Genomic DNA, 21008 nt, shown 5'->3' on the forward strand with positions numbered 1-21008 from the left:
AAAGTGCCAGGACTCCAGGGCAAGGCCGCAGGGAGGGGGCTGGCCCTCCCCACGTGGACAGTCTCCCCTCTGGGGGCGTGGCCGCCGGCGCTGGGCGGGCCAATGATCGCGGTCGGGCTCTTCCGGCCCGGCCGCCGGGTTGGCTGGGGCTGCGTCATCCCGGGGGCGGGGCTCCTGGGCGGTGCGAGGCGCGGCCGGTCACGCGGTGCGCGGCGCCAGCTATAAGTAGAGGCCGGTGGGGTTCGCTGTTGGAGTGATGGCTGCCGGCGCGCGCTGAGTGGTTTTTCTTCTCGGCTGCTGAGGCGTCCGCGGCTGCTTCCTGGGTGGGTCGTCAGCCCCTCCGCGCCATCCCCAGAGCCTCCGCCATAGGCCGTGTGCTCGCCAACGGCAGGTGCGTGCGTCCGTGGCCCTAACCCGCCGCCGCAGCCTGGACCTCGTCTCCCGCTCGGCCCCTCGTTTCCTTTGGTGAGTGGCGGCGCCACCTTGGAAAGGCTCTTTCTTCTCCCCGGGGCCCGGCGCGGACCCGGCAGCGCGGGGGCTGGCCGGCTATGCCGGGGCCGGCGGCGCGGTAGGGTTCTGCTTTCGGCGCTCCCCGCCTCCCTCCCCCACCCCACCTCATGTCACCCCGTCCGCCCGCCCGCGGGCCTTTTTGGCGGTCCCCGGGAGGCGCGCGCGGGAACGGCCCTTTTCCGGTTTTCGTGGGGAGGGCGCGCGCGGGCCGGCGGCGCGGGGGCCGGGCTCGGCGCGCGCGGGCCGAGGTGGTCCCCTGCGCCACGTGCCCGCCGCCCGGCGCGTCCCGCTTGGGGCGCGGGACATCGGATCGCGGGCGGCGGGCACGGCCGGGGCCGCCAGTTCCGGTGGGCTGTCGCGGGGTGCGGGACCGCAAGGGCGCGCTGCTATTGTTATCCACCCCCCCTTCCAGGATGAACTTGCGTCCTTTCTCTTCTCCGCCATGGAATTCTGCTCCGTGCTTCTAGCCCTCCAGAGCCAAAGAAACCCCAGACAACAGATGCCCATACGCAGCGTATAGCAGTAACTCCCCAGCTCGGTTTCTGTGCCGTAGTTTACAGTATTTAATTTTATATAATATATATTATTTATTATAGCATTTTTGATACCTCATATTCTGTTTACACATCTCGAAAACCGCTCAGTAATTTTCTGATTAATTAAAGAACCACTACTCTAGAGAATGGCATCTACCATGGCAACGCTGATTGCCACTACTATTGCTGCTACTGCCGCTTCTGGTCCGTTGGTGGACTACCTATGGATGCTCATCCTGGGCTTCATTATTGCATTTGTCCTGGCATTCTCCGTGGGAGCCAATGATGTAGCAAATTCGTTTGGTACAGCCGTGGGATCAGGTGTAGTGACCCTGAAGCAAGCCTGCATCCTAGCTAGTATCTTTGAGACAGTGGGCTCCGTCCTGCTGGGGGCCAAAGTGAGCGAAACCATCAGGAAGGGCTTGATTGACGTGGAGATGTACAACTCGACCCAGGAGCTGCTGATGGCCGGCTCTGTCAGTGCGATGTTTGGTAAGTTTTTTATTCGTATTGTCCTAATAGTGGCGGGTGAGGAAATTCTTATCATGGGGAGTTCCGTTCTTGTGCTCTGCCTTGATTCAGATGATTACATTCAGTAATATGCACTTCGTACATAATGGAATCTGTCACGTGCTTAATAAAACTCGATGTGTTTCAGGTTCTGCTGTGTGGCAACTAGTGGCTTCGTTTTTGAAGCTTCCCATTTCTGGAACCCATTGTATCGTTGGTGCAACCATTGGTTTCTCCCTGGTGGCGAAGGAGGGGGTCAAGTGGTCAGAACTGATAAAAATTGGTATGTTTAATTTTAAAAAGGCTTTTTATTCTTTTTTTCTTGTCGTGTTACCATGGTGTTGTGTATGGGAGAATATGGTGTAAGATCGGAGGGACGGACTAAAGTTTTGAAAAGAGAGGACTAAAATTTAAAGTGTGTTTTGGTCCCTGATTTCCATTAGTTGACATTCTTTTCTTAACGTCTTCTATTCCAGTGATATCTTGGTTCATCTCGCCGCTGCTTTCTGGTATTATGTCTGGGATTTTGTTCTTCCTTGTTCGGGCATTCATCCTCCGTAAGGTAATCTTTCTCTCACCCCATGACCTGTAATTCACACTCGGTGGTATTCAAACCGATAGCATTTTTGCAAATGTGATCGGTGTGTAGGAGTGTGGCCTTGGAAAGTTAGAAAAATTCTTTGTTTTGTATACCTCTTGTATGTTGAATTTCCTGAAAGAAGCAAGTTTTCAATACCCGAGAAGGCATTTGGGAAGGAAAAGTTGAATGAACACTATAGTGTGCAAGAAATTGGAGAGACTGAGAGAAAAAATTAAGGCAATGTATTTGGAGTGGCTTTGTTTACCTGTATGCAGATTAATTACTACTTTAAACCACCATCATATGCAGGCCAGTCTGAATTGTAAGCTTACTGTTCAACAGATCACAGTGTCCTGGGTGACTTTTTCTTAGCTGCCAGTTAAAGTGGAGTAGTTTGGGTCCCTACATGGTTATTTCTAGAGTGTTGATTATTGAAACTAGCTTGTAAGCTTCATGGCGGACACCCTACCTCTCCCAGTGACCTGACTCGAATAGCTCAGAATAGATTAAAAGGAACCAGTAAAGGTAATTTTCGTTTTGTTTTTCTTGGCCAAAAAAAAAAAAAATTCCAGACATGCATTTAATTTCCTGTCCATTTGAAAATCCCTTTTGAGGGACCTGATAGCATTTTTTTTTTTTATTAAGAAGTCTGATGCTGGCTCCAAAATAAATGTAGACAACAAGGGATGTTGTCGTTGGACTGAATTACGGTGAGAATAAATGCATTTTTCTCAGGAGACAAAGTTGTCCTTTTCCTGAGGTGAATGGCTCTTAGCGGTCCATTGTAAGTTTTTAAAAATTCATCTAAACTGAAGAAATCTGAGTGAAGGGAGATAGGTAGCTTAATCCCAAGGGGTAAGAATGTATTCAGAGCCGTTTGTTTGGTCTCGTTCTAAGCTTCTCTAGGGAAGGATATGTACTTCTCTATAGAAATTCAATAACTGGTAAAGTGACTCACTAATCACTATTTACCATGGCCTGAGTCTGGCAAAAGATAGCAGAGTAATACTTTGAAAACTTGAAACCTCTATAGCTTGGTATAATTTGAGAGTAAACAGTTCGTTGATATTAACGGACTCAAAATTTGGCTTCTCTGATTTAGCAAGCAGGTAATGAATAGCATCTACCCTCCTACTCCCCACAGCTGTAGAGTATGATAATGTGATGCTTCCATTTGAAGCTTAGTAGTAGTCAGGGATCAGAACTCTTCATATTTTTAGAGCTGTATAGCTTGCTCCTTACCAGAGAAGCAGGAGAATTGCTAGGATCCCCTGTTACAGATTTGTGCTCATAAAGGTTTACACTGGCTCTTTGTGGATTATTGAGAGACAGATTGTTCCGATGCTGGAGAGGCATCGTGTGTCTCAAGCCAAAACCAACTTCTTTTCCGGAGGAGGAATGGTCATGCTTTCAGGTGCAAAGTGGGATTTTCAGGTCCCCAGAACTCTCATTTGGGGAATGCCTGCCAGGCATTTTTATCCTCAGTTAGAGACCTCAAGTTAGATATATTAACTTCTTAATTATATATTCCTCTTGGGATATGAGGATGGACATGATCAAGAATGATTGGAATAGGTCTTCCCTGGTGTGGTCCAGTGGGTAAGACTCTGTGCTCCCAATGCAGGGGGCCCGGGTTCAGTCCCTGGTCAGGGAACTAGATCATGCATGCATGCTGCAACTAAAGAGTTCGCATGTCGCAACTAAGAAGTCTGCATGCCACAACTAAAAGATCCTGTGTGCCGCGACTAAGATCCGGCACAGCCAAAGTAAATAAATAAATATTTTTTAAAAAAAGAATGATTGGAACAGTGTTTAAAACTATTCAATATGGACTTTGAGAATCTACCCCCACACACTCACAGGCAGGCACATCCTCTTGTGTTTAATCTACCAATAACTGATGAATTTTTAGGTGGTGAGGCTGAATATTTCTGGTTACTGTTAGATTTTAAATCTCAAGAAAACATCTTTACACTAATAACCTTTGGTGGTCTTGGCTATTAAAATCTAAATGTTTGACCATTAAGATACTTTCCAACTAAAATTCTGTTTTGGAAATTAACATTAAAAGTGCTTTTAAACATTTTCAATTTTCTGAATGTTCCCAAGGGTGTTGGGTAGTCCAGTAGGAAAGAGCAGAGTGGAGGTTAAGGATTGGGACAGTAAACAAGGAATACGGGAAAGGGGGTTTTCCTGTTGAGTGTTTAAATTCTAGTCAAAGAAAGTGGGCCTTTCAGCATTCTCCCTTCTGTCAGGAATCTCATTAAATATATCTAGGGCATCTTTTCAAACAGGAACTTTTTTCTTTAGTTTACTGGAACACCTGATGTATAAAAAATGAACTATTATAGTTGAAAATGGGTTATGAAGACCCCCTTTCCCATCCCATATAACTGGATGATGAGATATTTCTAGGTAAAGTTTTAAGTGTTAGGTTAGTCATATGGTGGTAAACATTCAATAAAATGTTAGCCCTGGTTACCTTCTGGGGGAGTGGCTAAGAGGAGTTTGGAGGTAGCAAAAGGGAGAAAGAGAAGCCCCCTCAAATGTCTAGAACCCTTAATGGATTTTGATTTCGGGGGGTGGTCTTAGGTTCCTTGGAGAATTTCTTAAAAGCACAGATAGTTCTTAGAAGAAAAATGTATATACACCTCAGGTTCATAACTTTACCGACTACCCTTGGGGTGGGACCCGTATGGTTGAGTTACTCAGAGATGATGAGGTTTTTTAAAATAAATAATTAATTAATTAGTTTTTGGCTGCGTTGGGTCTTCGTTGCTGCACGTGGACTTTCTCTTCTTGTGGCGAGCGGGGGCTACTCTTCGTTGCAGTGTGTGGGCTTCTCATTGCAGTGGCTTCTCATTGTGGAGCACAGACTAGTAGGCGCGCAGGCTTCAGTAGTTATGGCATATGGGCTCAATAGTTGTGGCTTGTGGGCTCTAGAGCGCATGCTTAGTGGCGCACGGGCTTAGTTGCTCTGCGGCATGTGGGATCTTCCCGGACCAGGGCTCGAACTCGTGTCCCCTGCATTGGCAGGCGGATTCTTAACCACTGCGCCACCAGGGAAGCCCTGATGCTTGGATTTTATTGGCTGTTTTTGTTTTGACCAATTCCCTACCTGTAGCATTCTCTTAAACTACAGATAAGGAAGGTAATATTCAGAGTGGTTTTCGTCGAGGGCCCATCTCTGCTGATTTGGAATGGCACCTCTACTTTCCGTTTCCTTGATCTTAATCCATTACCTCACTCTTCTGATGTGTTTATGATTCTTCTCGTCTGTTCCTCCCCAAGATTTTCCATTGGATTGTGATTCAAGATAGCATTAAACCTTTAGGCTAACAACATCTTTGAAGTTTAGCCTTCCCATGTATTCAGATCTGTGCTCTTGTTTTTAACTCTTGTTTCCAGTCACACTGGCCTCCTTGCTGTTCCTCAGACAATTCAAGTGTTTGCCTCAGGGTCTTTGTACTTGCTGATGTCTCTGGGATATTCTGCCCTCCAGATAGCCTGCTGTCTGGCTGCTCTTTTTCTACCCCTGCGTGTGCACCTGGCTTATGGCTTGTTGATCTAACACATTTGTGTCTTAGCTCCACTGATGGTCTTTGGACTATCTCCCGCCCCACCCCCCAAGAATTAAAGTGTGCACCTCCTTCCATCACTGCCTCCTTCCCCTTCTTTTTTCTTCATAGCGTGATTCTGTACTAGAATGTAAATGTCAGTTCTGTGAGAGCAGGAACTTTGTCTCATTCACTCCCATATTTTAGTGCTTGGCACAGTCTGTTAAATGAGGAGATGACCTAGTGTACAATTGATTTTTATCTTAGCACTTTGGTAAATCATTAGTTATGGCATATTTATCAAATGTCTAGGTAGGATGGCTGTTGCTGGTATATTCTACTATGTGTTTTGTTTTTAAGAAGTCATTGCAGGTATAAAGTCAGGTAAGAAATGTAATATCTCAGTCTGTTTCTTGATCTCATTTAGTACATTTTCAGGTGTGTGCTCAGATTTATATCCGGACATGGGCACTGGGGGTTGAAACTGATTATTCAGGACATCACCAGTCACTAGTAATAGGTAGCCTTGTTAAGAATAGCAGCAACAGGGACTTCCCTGGTGGTACAGTGGTTAAGATTCCACCTGCCAATGCAGGAGACACAGGTTCGAGCCCTGGTCCGGGAAGATCCCACATGCCACGGAGCAACTAAGCCCGTGCGCCACAACTACTGAGCCTGCGCTCTAGAGCCCTTGAGCCACAACTACTGAGCCCGTGTGCCACAACTCCTGAAGCCCTCATGTCTAGAGCCCATGCTCTGCAACAAGAGGAGCCACCACAATGAGAAGCCTGCGCACCGCAACAGAGAGTAGCCCCCGCTCTACACAATTGGAGAAAACCCAAGCGCAGCAACAAAGATGCAAAGAAGCCAAAAAAAAAAAAAGAATAACAGCAACAAAAACCTAACCAACCCCCAGCCATTAAACCAAACACAAGCGTAAATTCAGATAGATGTAGAAGATGAGATCAGCCTTGATAGGAGAACTTCCAGGAGCAAATGCAGGAAAAGACCATTTGGCCTGGGAAACCGCTATGGAGAGATAGTTATTGGAACTAATTCCTGAAGCTGCCCTTTGATAAGGTTCTATGGAAATGGGTTAAGTTTTTACAGTTTTTAAGATCTTGATCTTAGTGATAATGATATTTTACAGGCAGATCCAGTTCCTAATGGGTTGCGAGCTTTGCCAGTGTTCTATGCCTGCACAATTGGAATCAACCTCTTTTCCATCATGTACACTGGAGCACCTTGTAAGTACATATCAGAATATTTAAATGTGAATTTAAAGTTGTTTCTAAAACTTGCATTAAATGCCCAATTTACCCCTTTTTGTTTACAGGGCTGAAATCTCCTAGAAGGTGGCTGGCCTGCACCCATTTCAGAAGGCTGCAGGCTAGTGTATGCTGAGTTAACCTAGATAGTTTTTCAACCAAAGAGACCTGCTCAGATTCTAAATCACTACAGACCTTTACTCTTTAGTCTTCACAGGATCCACCGATAATTTGATCTTCTCCCTCCCTCTTTTCCTATCTATGCTAAAAATACCGGAATTGATGTTACCTCGACTACTGAAGAGTCATTAGTTATACTTGGTCTTCAATAATCAGTCATTTAGGACTGGTTTGCTGGATATTCTCATTTTTCTCTCCCAAGTGGAGCTCCTTTTTGTTTCTAAATTTACTCCCCTGAATCTGCTTGAATGAGAAGAGTTGGGATGTTTAACACCTGCCCTAAGTGCACTTGGAAGAAGAATTCATGCAGCTAAGAGGAAAAATATTTGTGAGAATATAAAGATTGAAATGTTGATTACTTTTATGTTGGAACGAAGGCAAAACATGGATTAAATTGTGATACGTGTTTCGTTTAGCAATTGAAAAAGATTGATAACCTGTAACTTGTCAGACAAGACAGTACATGTCTTGATCAGTCAGTTTTCCTGTCTAGGTTCATTTGGCTTGATGGCTTTTGACCCATCAAGTCAGTGGCTTTCAATCTTTTGCCTGTTGTGACACACTGGAAGAAAGACATTGTACATTGCTGCCCAGCACACACATACTTAGAGAGGGAGGGGGAGAGAGGGAAGGATAACTGGAATAGTATCTTGAAGCTGCTTTACCTTACTGTGTGCTATGCACTCATATTTGCAAGTATTTTTTTTTTAGCTTTTTAAAATGCTCATTGTGGCCCACCAAGTTGATTTCATTTCTGACTAATGGATTGTAACTTGCTTTGTAAACCTCACTGAAGTAATAAGTCACTGACCAAAAATGGAGTTAGCTAAGTATTTTTAACCATGTCTTTATTAGAATAATCAGGAAAGAAATTGGACAACTTTATGAGGATATTGATCTTATTTAGGGGATACCAGACTCCTTACCAAATGCTACAGGCAAAGGAAAGCTTGCCTGCCGCCTTTCCATTCTGTTTTAAATTGGCTTCTTCATGTTACACTAAAAAAGTCTTCATGAGGCTCTAAGCACTGATGTTTTATGTGGCAGCAGCAAAGCTCATAGTTCAGTGAAATTAGAAACTTGCATTTTCAGTTGACTTTGAAAAGGGAATGTGGATATTTTTGTTCCGTTCTTTGGTCAATCATTTACGAGAAAAACCAGTCTCATTTCCCTTTTTTGACTTGGAACGTAGGCAAATTTAAATTGTCATACAGAGATTGATTAAATTTCATGTATATTTTAGTTTGTGTGACTAACTACATGGTTAGAATTGATAGCAGGAATTAAAATGGAAAGATTTAGTCATTACAGAACTTTGGTTTTGACGGGGCCTCAATTTATATCTGATTTTTAAATACTAATCATTTTGAGGAACAATAGAATTTCCATTTTATAAGTAATTCCTAATAAGCAAAACAACCACAAGTAACTAAGCTGTTCTTGGATAAACCACAGATCATTATAATATCTTTTAGGCTTAAATAGTGTTCTCTGGTGCTTTGCTTCTGTCATTAAATATAGACTAGTGGCTTGGAGGCTGTTGGCATTTAAGTGATAACCAGGTGACTAATTAATGATCCCTGAGCCATGTGAGAAGTAGGCATGTCTCTGTTTAAGATGTGGCTTCTTAGTATGATTACCACTCTACTATTTTCCTTTAGTGAAAGACAGCCCTTTGAACTATTCTTATCCCTTGATAGATAAATGTATCTTAGTTTGAAAATGCATCCTAAGAGATAAACTTGCTCTAAAGATTTTGCTAGTACAATGGATGTGATAACTTCCACAGAGAACTAATTATATCAATATGAGAAATGTGACGACTGGGGCACTTTCCTTTTTTCACGTTAAAATCTTATGTGCAAACATAACGTGTGGCCATTCCCATCTGGAGGCTGGGCAGTGGAAAGCTTCCATTTTTTTTCATAGCTAGTTGCAGGTCCTCAGTGTAGTAATCTGTCTTCTAAAGCAAAGAAAGGAAAAAGCCTAGTGTGTGAAGGAGTTGGGGAGATGTCAGTCTAGCAGGTGTTTAAAGTAGGCCAGACTGGTATGGATTTCAGATGCTGTGGGATTTTTCTCCCAAATTTGTATAGCCACTAACACAGTAAATCCTGTGGACCTAAGGCTGGCAACAGCTGTAAAGGGTGATGGGCTGGCTTGGGGAACCCCAGAGTCCCCAGAGGAGGGTTTACACGTTGTTACCGGGGGGCAGTTGCCCTGGGGTTTTCAAGATGCACCATTTTATCTCCTAGTGCTGGGCTTTGACAGACTTCCTCTGTGGGGTACCATCCTCATCCCGGTGGGATGTGCAGTTTTCTGTGCCCTTATCGTCTGGTTCTTTGTGTGTCCCAGGATGAAGAGAAAAATTGAACGTAAGTAACAAAGTGTAGCAGAAAATTTTAACTAGTAATGTTGTGCTTGCTTCTTTGTGTTTAGCCATCTGTAAAAATCCACTACTTAGATTGATTGGTAAAGTCAGAAAGTTTACATGGAGATTTGCGGATATAGGTTTATTGTCCAAACTATGTTCTTAATAACTTCAAATGACCTGAGACCTAGTCACAAGGCATATTTGACCTTATTTGGGCCGCCAGACGAGCTAGGCACTTAATCTATTTTTTCTTTTTTGACTGTACCTTGATCACTTGCCAGTGACATGCTAGATAAATACAGAGAAGTTGTAGTCTACATTAATTGAGGAGGATGAGGATACCTTAATGAAAAATAAAAGGTAGGTATGAAATATTTTCACAGGAAACATTTACCAAAACTAATGCCTTCAGATACAGATATTCAGAGCTATGTTAATATATTATCTGACTTTAGATTTGGTTAATTCTCAGAATTGGAGCACAGATTCCAGAGGTAGACATTTTCAAGTGTCACAAAGGGATCACTTAGACCATTACTGTATGTAGCATTTCAGTAGAATCAAGTATGGCATATAGGTCTTAATTAAATCTTGTATTCCTTTTCCTTACTACTTGAACTCTCTTGAAATGATCTTTTTCTGCCCTTTTCATCTGCAAATGCTCGGGTAGTGATTTAAGTTTGTTCTTTGAAGAAGCGGAGGGCTGCACAGACTGCAGTGGCACCCGAAGAGTGCTGCGTCATGCAGCTGCGCTCAGGAGCCTCCGAGAGGCTCTGTGCTAGTCTGGCGGCCTTCAGGACTTTGTGACCTTGATTCTCCCTCAGTCTGGGAGGAGATGAGACAGGTCTTGCTAATGTTCTGTATCCTGGTTTGTAGCTTGACTGGGATGCCTGAATGAACACGGAAACAGACTGGGCATTGGTACAAAGGCAGAAAACATTCCTACCTGGTCATGGAACCTTGAACCATAAGGCACATGTCTTTGTTTCCTAGAGGTGGAAATTCAAGTCACCTTGAGTTGCCTGCGTTGAGCTGTGTCATTTTGCTTGAACTCACAGACTGAAGTTTGGGGCCAGTTTTTAAAAAGGATGTGCACTAGATGCAGTCAGAATTTTCAGTTATCTGTCAGCCCCATGCTTGAGCTACTTTCCCCTCAGAAGGGGTCAGCAGGAAGCTCAGAATCGTTTCTACATTTGTGAAGGGTTCTATAAAGAACAAGAATTTATAGCAGAGTCCACAGAGCCTAAAAGATTTTACCGTCTGGCCCGTCACTGAAAAAAAACTTTGCAACCCCTAGTAATAGGGTGTTCTGCATTTGTATTGCTGGTTTGTTTCTTCCCAAGTGAGAGATTAAGCGATACAGCAAATAAAGCAGACAGGAAAATTATCCTGAATTTTCACTCAAGTTTACATGTCTTATTTCGAGGATTTTTTTTGGGGGGGGGTGGGGCGTGGTGAGGGAAAGGGGAAATGTAGAGCAAGTTAGTTTGGTCAAAACCAAACAAAAACATCCTTCTTTTCTAGGAGAAATCAAGTCTAGTCCTTCTGAAAGCCCCTTAATGGAAAAAAAGAATAGCTTGAAAGAAGACCATGAAGAAACAAAGTTGGCTCTCAGTGATACTGAAACCAGGAATCCCGTTTCAGAGGTAGGGCCAGCAACTGGGCCCCTCCGGGCTCCGGTGGAGGAGAGAACGGTCTCGTTCAAACTTGGAGACTTGGAGGAAGCTCCAGAGCGAGAGAGGCTTCCCAGCGTGGACCTGAAAGAGGAAACCAGCATAGATGGCACCATGAATGGTGAGTGGACTCTGCCTCGGGTGGGGAAAGGCGAGTTTCCCTTTGTTAGCAGTACTGCCGCGAAGCTCTGTGTTTGGACTTGATGCTCTTGGCATTGAGTGTAACCTTTTGGTCTTGGCCAGGTGCAGTGCAGTTGCCTAACGGGAACCTAGTTCAGTTCAATCGAGCTGTCAGTAACCAGATAAACTCCAGCGGCCACTATCAGTATCACACCGTGCATAAAGATTCCGGCTTGTACAAAGAGCTGCTTCATAAGTTACATCTTGCCAAGGTGGGCGACTGCATGGGAGACTCTGGCGACAAACCCTTGAGGCGCAATAATAGCTACACTTCCTATACCATGGCAATTTGTGGCATGCCCCTGGATTCATTCCGTGCCAAAGAAGGTGAACAGAAGGGTGAAGAGATGGAGAAGCTGACGTGGCCTAATGGAGACAGCAAGAAGCGAATTCGAATGGACAGTTACACCAGTTACTGCAACGCCGTGTCTGATATTCACTCGGCGTCCGAGATCGACATGAGTGTCAAGGCCGAGATGGGTCTGGGCGACAGAAAAGGAAGCACCAGCTCTCTAGAAGAATGGTGTGACCAGGACAAACCAGAAGTGTCTCTCCTCTTCCAGTTCCTGCAGATCCTCACGGCCTGCTTTGGGTCATTCGCCCATGGTGGCAATGACGTCAGGTCAGTCGATTACGATTCTTGGCATTGCTCGATTCTTGGCGTTGCTCGTGCTATTTTTATACCGCCTAATCCTCTTATAAGGCTCTGCTTGTGGCCTTGGTACTTATACCACCCGTGGGACACTGAATAATGTAGAAAGGGTGAGGTGATAGCAATTAATTGACTTTAAAAAAACCAGGAAGACAGATTTTTTTCTTCAGAGAGATTACAAAGAATATGTTTGTTTCTGTAGGTGATGAACACATATATCTTTCACAGAGAAGCCTTTTATCGAGATGGGAGCCAGTTCTTTGATAGAATCACTGCCCCCTAGGATGAATTTGTAGGTGGTTAATCTTATTTCTGTGGTTTGTCACCTGTTCATTGGAACCCAAGATTTGCTTTAGTTAGGCCTGCAGATGCATGGTGTTTCCCCTCTGAGAAGAGCTCTCATTTTCTTCTGTTGTGTATGTTGGGGTTCCATTTACTTCCTTTGAAAGAAAGACCAGTTTCTAATGAAAGCTTTGCTTTAGAAAACTTAGTAAATCAGTTAACAGGTAGATTCATGCCAAGTTTTAGTTTTGCCTGAAAAATCATCCCTGCCCTCTTTTTTTCTTTCAGCAATGCCATCGGTCCTCTGGTTGCTTTGTATCTGGTTTATGACACGGGAGATGTTTCCTCAAAAGTAGCAACCCCAATATGGCTTCTGCTCTATGGTGGTGTTGGTATCTGTATTGGTCTGTGGGTTTGGGGAAGGAGAGTTATCCAGACCATGGGGAAAGATCTGACACCAATCACACCCTCTAGGTAAGTTGGTAAAGCAGGTCTTACTAGGTTAATGCTCATTTTCTTAAGGTACGTAATACTGTACAGCGCTACTACATAAAGTAACCAAGCTTGTGTAAGTTCCCGACGTTACTCTCTCTTTGGTGTGAACTTCTTAGATTTTCCTTATCGTCTGGCCCTTAAACGTAATTTATCTATTCAACTCCAGTGGACTCTTTTTAACAAAATAACTTCTGAGAAAGATGTGTGTTCTAAGACTTAGTAGCTATGTGCATTTGGCTTTTATCTCTCTTTACGGAGCCAACACTGATGTTTACTAAATTCAAAGCAAAAGTGCAAGCTTTAAGAATGGGCTTCCAGAAAACCTTAAAACCTCAAACACTGGAAAAGAGAAGAGGAATCTCATGGCCTGATTTAAAGCAGATTTCAGGAGTCAGAGCAAACTAAAGATGTTGGTGGAGTGTTTGTCACTGGGTAGAGCACAGCAAGATCGCGTGAACTTTGGGGTGGTGCTAACTTACCAAAATTTAAGTTCCATTCTTGACAAGTGATCTATTTGTGTCCACAGCGGCTTCAGTATTGAACTGGCATCTGCCCTCACTGTAGTAATTGCATCGAATATTGGCCTTCCCATCAGTACAACACATTGTAAAGTAAGTGTAATGTAGAGGTACTGTGTCTTTTGAGTGGTTTTAGTAGATATGTTGGGAGGTACTTTTTTGTTGTTGTTTTTTTTTTTTTTCCTTTGATAATTTGGTGTTATACCGTGGGAGTCTTGAAGAGTTCACAAGTTTAGGACAAGTTGACTCTAAGAATGTAAATACACATTGTGCAGTTTCTTGTGTCTGTTACTTTTATTTAAGCAGATAGGATATTTTCTCCCCAAACGGTCCAGAAACCCCTTTTTATAGAGGTAGCAAGTCTGTGAGACTTGTTGGACTGTTGAAGGGCAGTTTATTTGAAGCAAGCATATATTCAGAGCATCTCAGGATTGAAGTCCTGAGAAACTTATTGAATCCTAAGGTTGCTTGATGACCGTCTAAAAACCATAGGATAACTACAGGGAAAGGAAGAAACTAGCTTCCTTAAGGGAATTTAAATTGGTTCATCATGGAGCCTTTGAGTCATTCTTTCTCTTCCAGAGAGATCTACGGGTGATTGGCGATTAGGTCTAATAGCAGCCTCCCTCTAGAATCTTTGGGAAATCTAAACCTTAAAGGAATCTATTGTTAAAGCAGTTTTTATTATTATTAATGTAGCTCATTAAATTCCAGCAGCTCAGAAGGGAAAAGGGAGTTTTCTTTCCCTCTTTTACCCCAGTTAGCACAGATTCCGTGACTGGATTTTATATTGCCTTCATCTTGTTACAAACTAGCTTTCGTGGATCGGTCCAGCAGTCTGGGGGCTCCTTACCTACATAAAGTTACGGGTCTATTTAACGAAATGCCGTTGACACGTCAGTAACCAGTTTCCTTGATTGTTTTCTCCCATAGGTGGGCTCTGTTGTGTCTGTTGGCTGGCTCCGATCCAAAAAGGCTGTTGATTGGCGACTCTTCCGCAACATTTTTATGGCCTGGTTTGTCACAGTCCCCATTTCTGGCATTATCAGTGCTGCTATCATGGCAGTCTTCAAATATGTCATCCTCAGAGTGTGAAGCTGTTTGAGATGAAAATTCGGGTCAGTGCTTGGGACCACCTTACACATTCCTGTTCCTTTGCAGAATGATTACAGTGTTATAGAAGACTGACAGGAGTCTCTTGAAAGTTTGGGAGCTGTGGGAGGGAAGCATTACTTGTGCTATAATTGCTTTTGTGCTAAATATGACTTGTCTCAAAATTAGCTATGTAAAGTAGCCAGGTTTCCACTGGTTCCTGTTGAGGTTCCTTTTCCTTCTGGGCTGTGAATTCCTGTATATATTTCTCTATTTTTTGTATCAGGCTTCAATTCCATTATGTTTTAATGTTGTCTCTGAAGATAACTTGTGATTTTTTTTGTTTGTTTTGTTTCGTTTTAAAACAACCATTCAGAGCCTTTTGACAGAGTGTGCTCTGCTTTGTTGGTTTCACCAGCTTCTGCCCTAACACGCACAGGGACTTACTTAACAGCAAACACCGTAACTGAAGCTTCCCTTGTAGTCTCTTAGAAAAATAGTCATTTGTACCCTGCCCTCCTGCCGGTACTGGCAGGTTCTATTGGCATACGTGAACTTCGCATAAGGGCAAGGTTCTTTGGACACGGTGAAGATTTAAGTTAGTAGTAACTTCTGTGCAAGCAGTTCACTGACTATTATTGCTAAGAAGTAGGAAGAGAAATCCTTCCGGCAGTCTTGGTTATTTCTTTAAGATTTCTGGCAGTGTGGGATGGATGAATGCAGTGGAATATGAACTTTGGGTGAGTTAAATGGGCCAGCCTTCCATGTTCATCTGTCTACCTCTTAACTGAATAAAAAAGCCTACCGTTTTTAGAAAACATGTCTCATTGGTTTTGTTCATATATTTGAAGCATCTGAGCTCCCGATCAGTCAGCCTCGTGCAGTTCTTAGGAGGATGTGATATCTTAACAAGTGAGAGCTGCCCTCTAGCTTAAAGTTGCCCACTTCTCCCTCGTACGTTTCTTGTGATCCCAGAATATACATGACATTCTTCCATGGGCCATTTCTAACTGTTTGGCATTTTTTACCAGCACATCCTAGACATTTCCATGTTAGCACGTATCTACTCATTGTCTTTTAACAGCCACAAAGCTTTCCTGTTTGAATGGATTATTTTGTTTTACTAGACCCTTATTTAGATTATTTGTAGCTTTGCTATTACAGAGAATGCTAAAATGAGTGTTCATGGTTTGTGTGTGTAGCTCAGCTTCATTTAAAAATTCTCAGTGTTGGATTCTTCAGTCTGGACCCATTATCTCTTTTACGCTTGATCAGGGCAGTTAAGCAAAAGTGCATGGCTTTGCAAACTAGATTGATGAGTCCTGTCCTTAGACTTTGAGCAAGACGCTTTTTAGAAGCCAGACTGCAACAAGGATAAGGTTATGCTTGCCTGACCTGTGCCTGAGAAATTGGACCACTGGTTGTGTACCTGCCATGGATTCACTTCGTAAATGTTCACCATTTCATGTCAGGCACTGCACTAAGCTTTTTATATATATTTAATACATTTAATTCTCAAGACCTTTTGCAGTAGTTCTTAATGTTATTTTGTAAATGATGAAAGATACTGAACTGTATCTTTCGTTTTTTGGGGGGGAGGGGGCTGTACGCGGGCCTCTCACCGCTGTGGCTTCTCCCGTTGCGGAGCACAGGCTCCGGACGCGCAGGCTCAGCGGCCATGGCTCACGGACCCAGCCGCTCAGCGGCATGTGGGATCCTCCCGGACCGGGGCACAACCCCGCTTCGGCAGGCGGACTCTCAACCACTGCGCCACCAGGGAAGCCCATGAACTGTATCTTTCCTAATCTTAAGAGAGTGGACAGGGACTTCCCTAGTGGTCCAGTGGGTAAGACACCGCGCTCACAATGCAGGGGGCCCGGTTCGATCCCTGGTCAGGGAACTAGATCCCACATGCCACAGCTAAAGATCCTGTGTGCAACTAAGACCCGGCGCAGCTGAAAGAAAGAGAATGGACAGCCCCAGGCTAGTTGAAGGTAGCCATGTGACTATTTGAGGAAGGAGAAGGGGACCTGGGGTAAAGAGGAACCTAACAGTAAGCCCGGAGCTGAGGGTTCTGCAGGAGACCCTGAGTTTTGGTGCTGGCTTCCTTTCCTGGTGCTATATGACCTCACACAAACCCAGATCCTGTCTTTGCCCAGTGATTAAATGGAGAGTAGTAACTCTCCCCAAGATTTTCCCCTTGGCCCAAGTACTGAGGAAGTACTTGAACCAAGGATGTGTTTCTCTAGGAAGAGCAGCTAGATCTGGGGAAGAGGAACCCCAAGAGCCAGTAAGAGGCCAGAGGGGATCTGTATTTCCATGTACGGTAGTAGCTGCTGTGGGCCAGGGACACAGGCTGGTGAGAACTCTGGCCTGTTTCTCTTGGGCATTAGATGTTGCCTTTTTTTTTTTTTTTTTGACTCTTCCCCCATCCAAGCTATTTTCATCAAGGTTGCATGTATGCATAATAAAGTAGTCAAGTGATTCAACAAGGCTTCTATGGAATAGGGATCTCCCACCATAATTTCCCTCTTTCCTGAGGCAACCACTTTCTTTTCTTTTGGTATTTGTATTACTATTTAGGCCCTTTCAGTTTTTAGCTCTTGATGTCCCATAGTGTGAAAAATGATGTTCTAGTCTTCCACTGTTATCATACACAGACCCTAACGTCCCACCTTTGCTGTATAATTTGGTCTTAATTTTGGTAAGATCAAAGTTGAGAGTATTTTTAAAAAAATCACTGAGCTGCTGAGTCTTATAGTACGTGTACTGTGATCATTTTGTTTTCCCTGGAATAAGCTCTACCGCCCCACCCTCTTTTTTTTTTTTTTTTTTTTTTTTTTATTAAGTGCTTGTCACCCTTTTAGGACTAGCAGAAGCAACAGGAAAGTCCCTCTGTTTTAGGGAAGCTTCACTCACAGCTTCTGATCTGTTCCAGTCTAGACAAGTTTCACATCTGCATCCTAAAATGCCATTCTGGGAATTTCTTCTGCCTCCTTTGTTGGCTTTCCTATTTCCTATAGCCCCTGTTTTTGTTTTTTCTTGGTTTATTCCTCTGTTTTGGGGGAGAACACCCTGTAGCAGCTTCCTGAGAAAGAATCTTGGGTGGTAAAGGCCTAATTGCTCAGAGTTCTGGGGCTCACTGGGGCAAAGGTCACTGTGTATTTTAGTCTCCGTGTTTTCAGTACCTTGTTTTTTTTTTTGCGTGGTTTCCAATGCACGTGTTCATTACCACAGCTTTTAGTTAAATAACACCAGTCCCTCATTAACGGTTCAGATTTCAGTTGCCGTGGTATATTTGAACTGAGGAATCGTGTACAGTACAAACTTTAATGCTAGCTCTTTGGTCCACAAATCCCATTTCCAAAGGAACAGATCAGATGCACATAGGCCCAACGAATGACCTCTAAGGTCACTTCTTTCAAAGTCTTCTTGCTGTCTGGTTGCCACGCAGCTATTATTCAGTTCACTCACTGACAACAGCTTTTTAGTAGTGATCCCAGCGATAGAGAGATGCTGTAGGCTTTTAGTACTGCTGTTGGGTTATGTTCCAGGTTCTCTTGGGGGCTTGAATGAAGGTGTGAAAACTTGCCTTTTACCATCAAATGCAACTTTCATTGATCCAGCCAACAAAGAGGCTATTTCCAATTTTAGCAGATTTGGACAGGCTATTGATGCTATAACTGGAGATTGTACGATTGCTTCAGCTGAGGCTTGGAAGAAATTGAAAGCATCATGGCAAAAAGCAGCAGTAATTTGCAGTGTGGCAGAAGCTGACTATACTGCAAATAACTTTGCAGGATTCAAAGTGGACGTGAACTGAGTCGTATTGGAACACGGGAGGGTTGACGCTGCTACTGTTTTGAGAGATTCTAGATAGACAGCCAGGGGCACTTAAGTGAAGGTGAGCGTGTCAGCATAAATGAGGAAGGTGATTGTGATGAAAAGGATGCAGATGGCCCAGAGGAGGTGTTGCTGGCCCGGCCCGAACTTCACATGAAGGGACTTCCCAGAGCTATTTCTCAACAGTGAAGAAAAGGTAAAATGTTGGAAGCTGAGCCTCACTTTAATTAATTAATTAATTAGTTTTCTGCTGATGAAATTTAGATTTTTTTTTTTTTTTTTTTTTTTTTTAAAGGATCGTTGGTCTTCCCTGGTGGCGCAGCGGTTGAGAGTCCGCCTGCCGATGCAGGGGACGCGGGTTCGTGCCCCGGTCCGGGAAGATCCCACATGCCCCCGAGCGGCTGGGCCCGTGAGCCATGGCCGCTGAGCCTGCGCGTCCGGAGCCTGTGCTCCGCAACGGGAGAGGCCCCAACAGTGAGAGGCCCGCATACCGCAAAAAAAAAAATAAAAGATGTTAATCTGAGATCACAAAATAATCTTTTTTTTGTGTGTGTGTGTGGTACGCGGGGTTTTTTTGCGGTACGTGGGCCTCTCACCGCTGTGGCCTCTCCCGTTGCAGAGCACAGGCTCCGGACGCGCAGGCTCAGCGGCCATGGCTCATGGGCCCAGCCGCTCCGCGGCATGTGGGATCTTCCCGGACCGGGGCACGAACCCGCGTCCCCTGCATCGGCAGGCGGACTCTCAACCACTGCACCACCAGGGAAGACCCTAGATTTTTTTTAATTGAAATATATTGTATACAGAAACGTGCACATAACTGTATAACTTGCTGACTTTTTGCACACTGGACAAATCCATGAAACCAGCAACCGGAACAGGAAATGAACAGTATCATTCACAGGATAAATGGGTCAATGTCGAGTCACCTGGTTAAACTACAGTATAGTAACTGAGAACTAGATAAATGTTACACAGTCATGTTTACTTGCAAGCTGCCATCACTTCAGCAAGCTGGGCTGAGCTCTAGGCTACTCGTGCTTTCAACAGTTCATTTCCTGATTGGCAGGAAATAAAAGGATTTGTTCTCACCCTACCTCACCCTTTCACCTTTAGGCAACATAAAGTTGCCTAGAGACCAAAGGTGACAAAATTAAAAACTAAAACACTTGCTCATAAAACCTGGGTTGTGGTGTCCCCTCTACAACATAGTGGTATAAGGATGCCTGGTCTATTAAACATTTTCTCCACTGTGTTTAGGCAGTGTGTACGATTTGCAAATATTTTAATTGCCATGGTTTTCTCTTGCTTCACAGGAAAATCTTGTTTAGTGCTCCAAAATTTCAGTAAGGTTACAGAACTCATACCCCATGGTGTGAAAGTCCTTTCTCTTTAACTCCCTTCTCTGCCTTTGTCTTTGCCTCTACTTGAGAGATTTAAATTCTTTAACCATCCCATTGTTTACACCCAAGACACAGTGAGATCTTTGAAGTCTGAGAAAGATAGCTAACTGGAGATTGCTGAGGTGCTTCTACCAAACTGTTACCTTTGTGACAGATGGAGACTTTCGAGACTTTATTAATAGTTTTTTTTAATACTAAAATATTAGAGCTGCTCATTGGCAGTAATGCTTGCCTTTCTAATGACTGGGCTCTTGTGGAAACCCCTTCTGTTACATTCAGAGATGAAGCAGGGTTTCCTCTCAGCTGAACACACTGTGATGCAGTGCAGATTGCTAGTTATGAAAAGGAGCAAGATGTTTATTTTTCTGGGGACCGCTGACATTAGTGCAAGGTCTCCCCTCCCAGAGGATTATTGCTGAAGACCTAGATAGCAGGTTTCTACTTCCCATTCATTCTATTTCTAGAAGCAAGCAAATGTTCTCTAATTGCAGGCTTGGGCTGAATGCCTCCGTAGTGTTTCCCACTGTGCTAATTGGAAAAATATAATTTTCAACTAACTGTGACCTGCTTTGCAAAATAATCGTTGACAGCTGAGTTGCCAGTTTGGTTTCTAAAGTGAAATAGTACTTTTTAGTTTAGCACTAAGGATAATGGAGCTTTGGAAGTCCCAGGGCAAGCCTATGCTGTGTAGGAGGACCATTAGAGATCAAATTTCAGCCTGTAAGAACCAAGAGCCTGTTGACTTGATGTCTCTTTCTAGGAGCTTTTATTAAATTGAATTTCAATTAAAATTTTTGAGGGGGCCACATTCTGGGAATGTACGTCCAGGATGCCCACTAGTTGAACTGTCATACAATGGGCCTTGTCTGTACCTTATTGATTTGGAAGGGAGGTAATCTTTTAACTAAGGTCTTGGCTTCTGGCAAGCTCTCCTTCAGTCTAAATGTGGTTGGCCTTGCCAGCTTTTTGGAATTACTGTCAGCTTGTAGAGTTGGTGTGACTCTTCTGTTTAGGATCTTTCGTTTTTCTTAGAGTGGTTCTGTCGTCACTGTCTACCACAGAAGAGGGCTTTAAATTCAAAGTTGCCAGTGGAATTGGAGATCTTTTTTTTTTTTTAATTTTTAAAAATTTATTTATTTGGTTGCACTGGGTCTTAGTTGCGGCAGGTGGGCTCCTTAGTTGCGGCATGTGAACTCTTAGTTGCGGCATGCATGTGGGATCTAGTTCCCTGACCAGGGATGGAACCCAGGTTCCCTGCATTGGGAGTGTGGAGTTTTATCCACTGCGCCACCAGGGAAGTCCCAGAATCAGAGATCTTAAAGACAGTGATTACTTCCTGTGTGTGGTAGAGTGTAGTGGTT

The 21008-nt window shown here is 43.9% G+C and overlaps 1 protein-coding gene across 1 annotated transcript; it reads left to right on the forward strand.

Annotated features, from left to right (window-relative positions):
- Positions 1-217: 217 nt before the first annotated feature.
- Positions 218-15222, forward strand: SLC20A1 (solute carrier family 20 member 1). Its single transcript, XM_059079092.2, has 11 exons — positions 218-465; positions 923-1538; positions 1705-1839; positions 2033-2118; positions 6844-6940; positions 9394-9513; positions 11037-11306; positions 11429-11987; positions 12588-12773; positions 13321-13405; positions 14246-15222. The coding sequence occupies exons 2-11, from the start codon at positions 1193-1195 to the stop codon at positions 14405-14407; spliced, it is 2046 nt and encodes a 681-aa protein (XP_058935075.1). The 5' UTR covers positions 218-465; positions 923-1192; the 3' UTR covers positions 14408-15222.
- Positions 15223-21008: the final 5786 nt, after the last annotated feature.

This window comes from Kogia breviceps, chromosome 11, assembly GCF_026419965.1.
Source record: "Kogia breviceps isolate mKogBre1 chromosome 11, mKogBre1 haplotype 1, whole genome shotgun sequence".
Taxonomy (NCBI): domain Eukaryota; kingdom Metazoa; phylum Chordata; class Mammalia; order Artiodactyla; family Physeteridae; genus Kogia; species Kogia breviceps.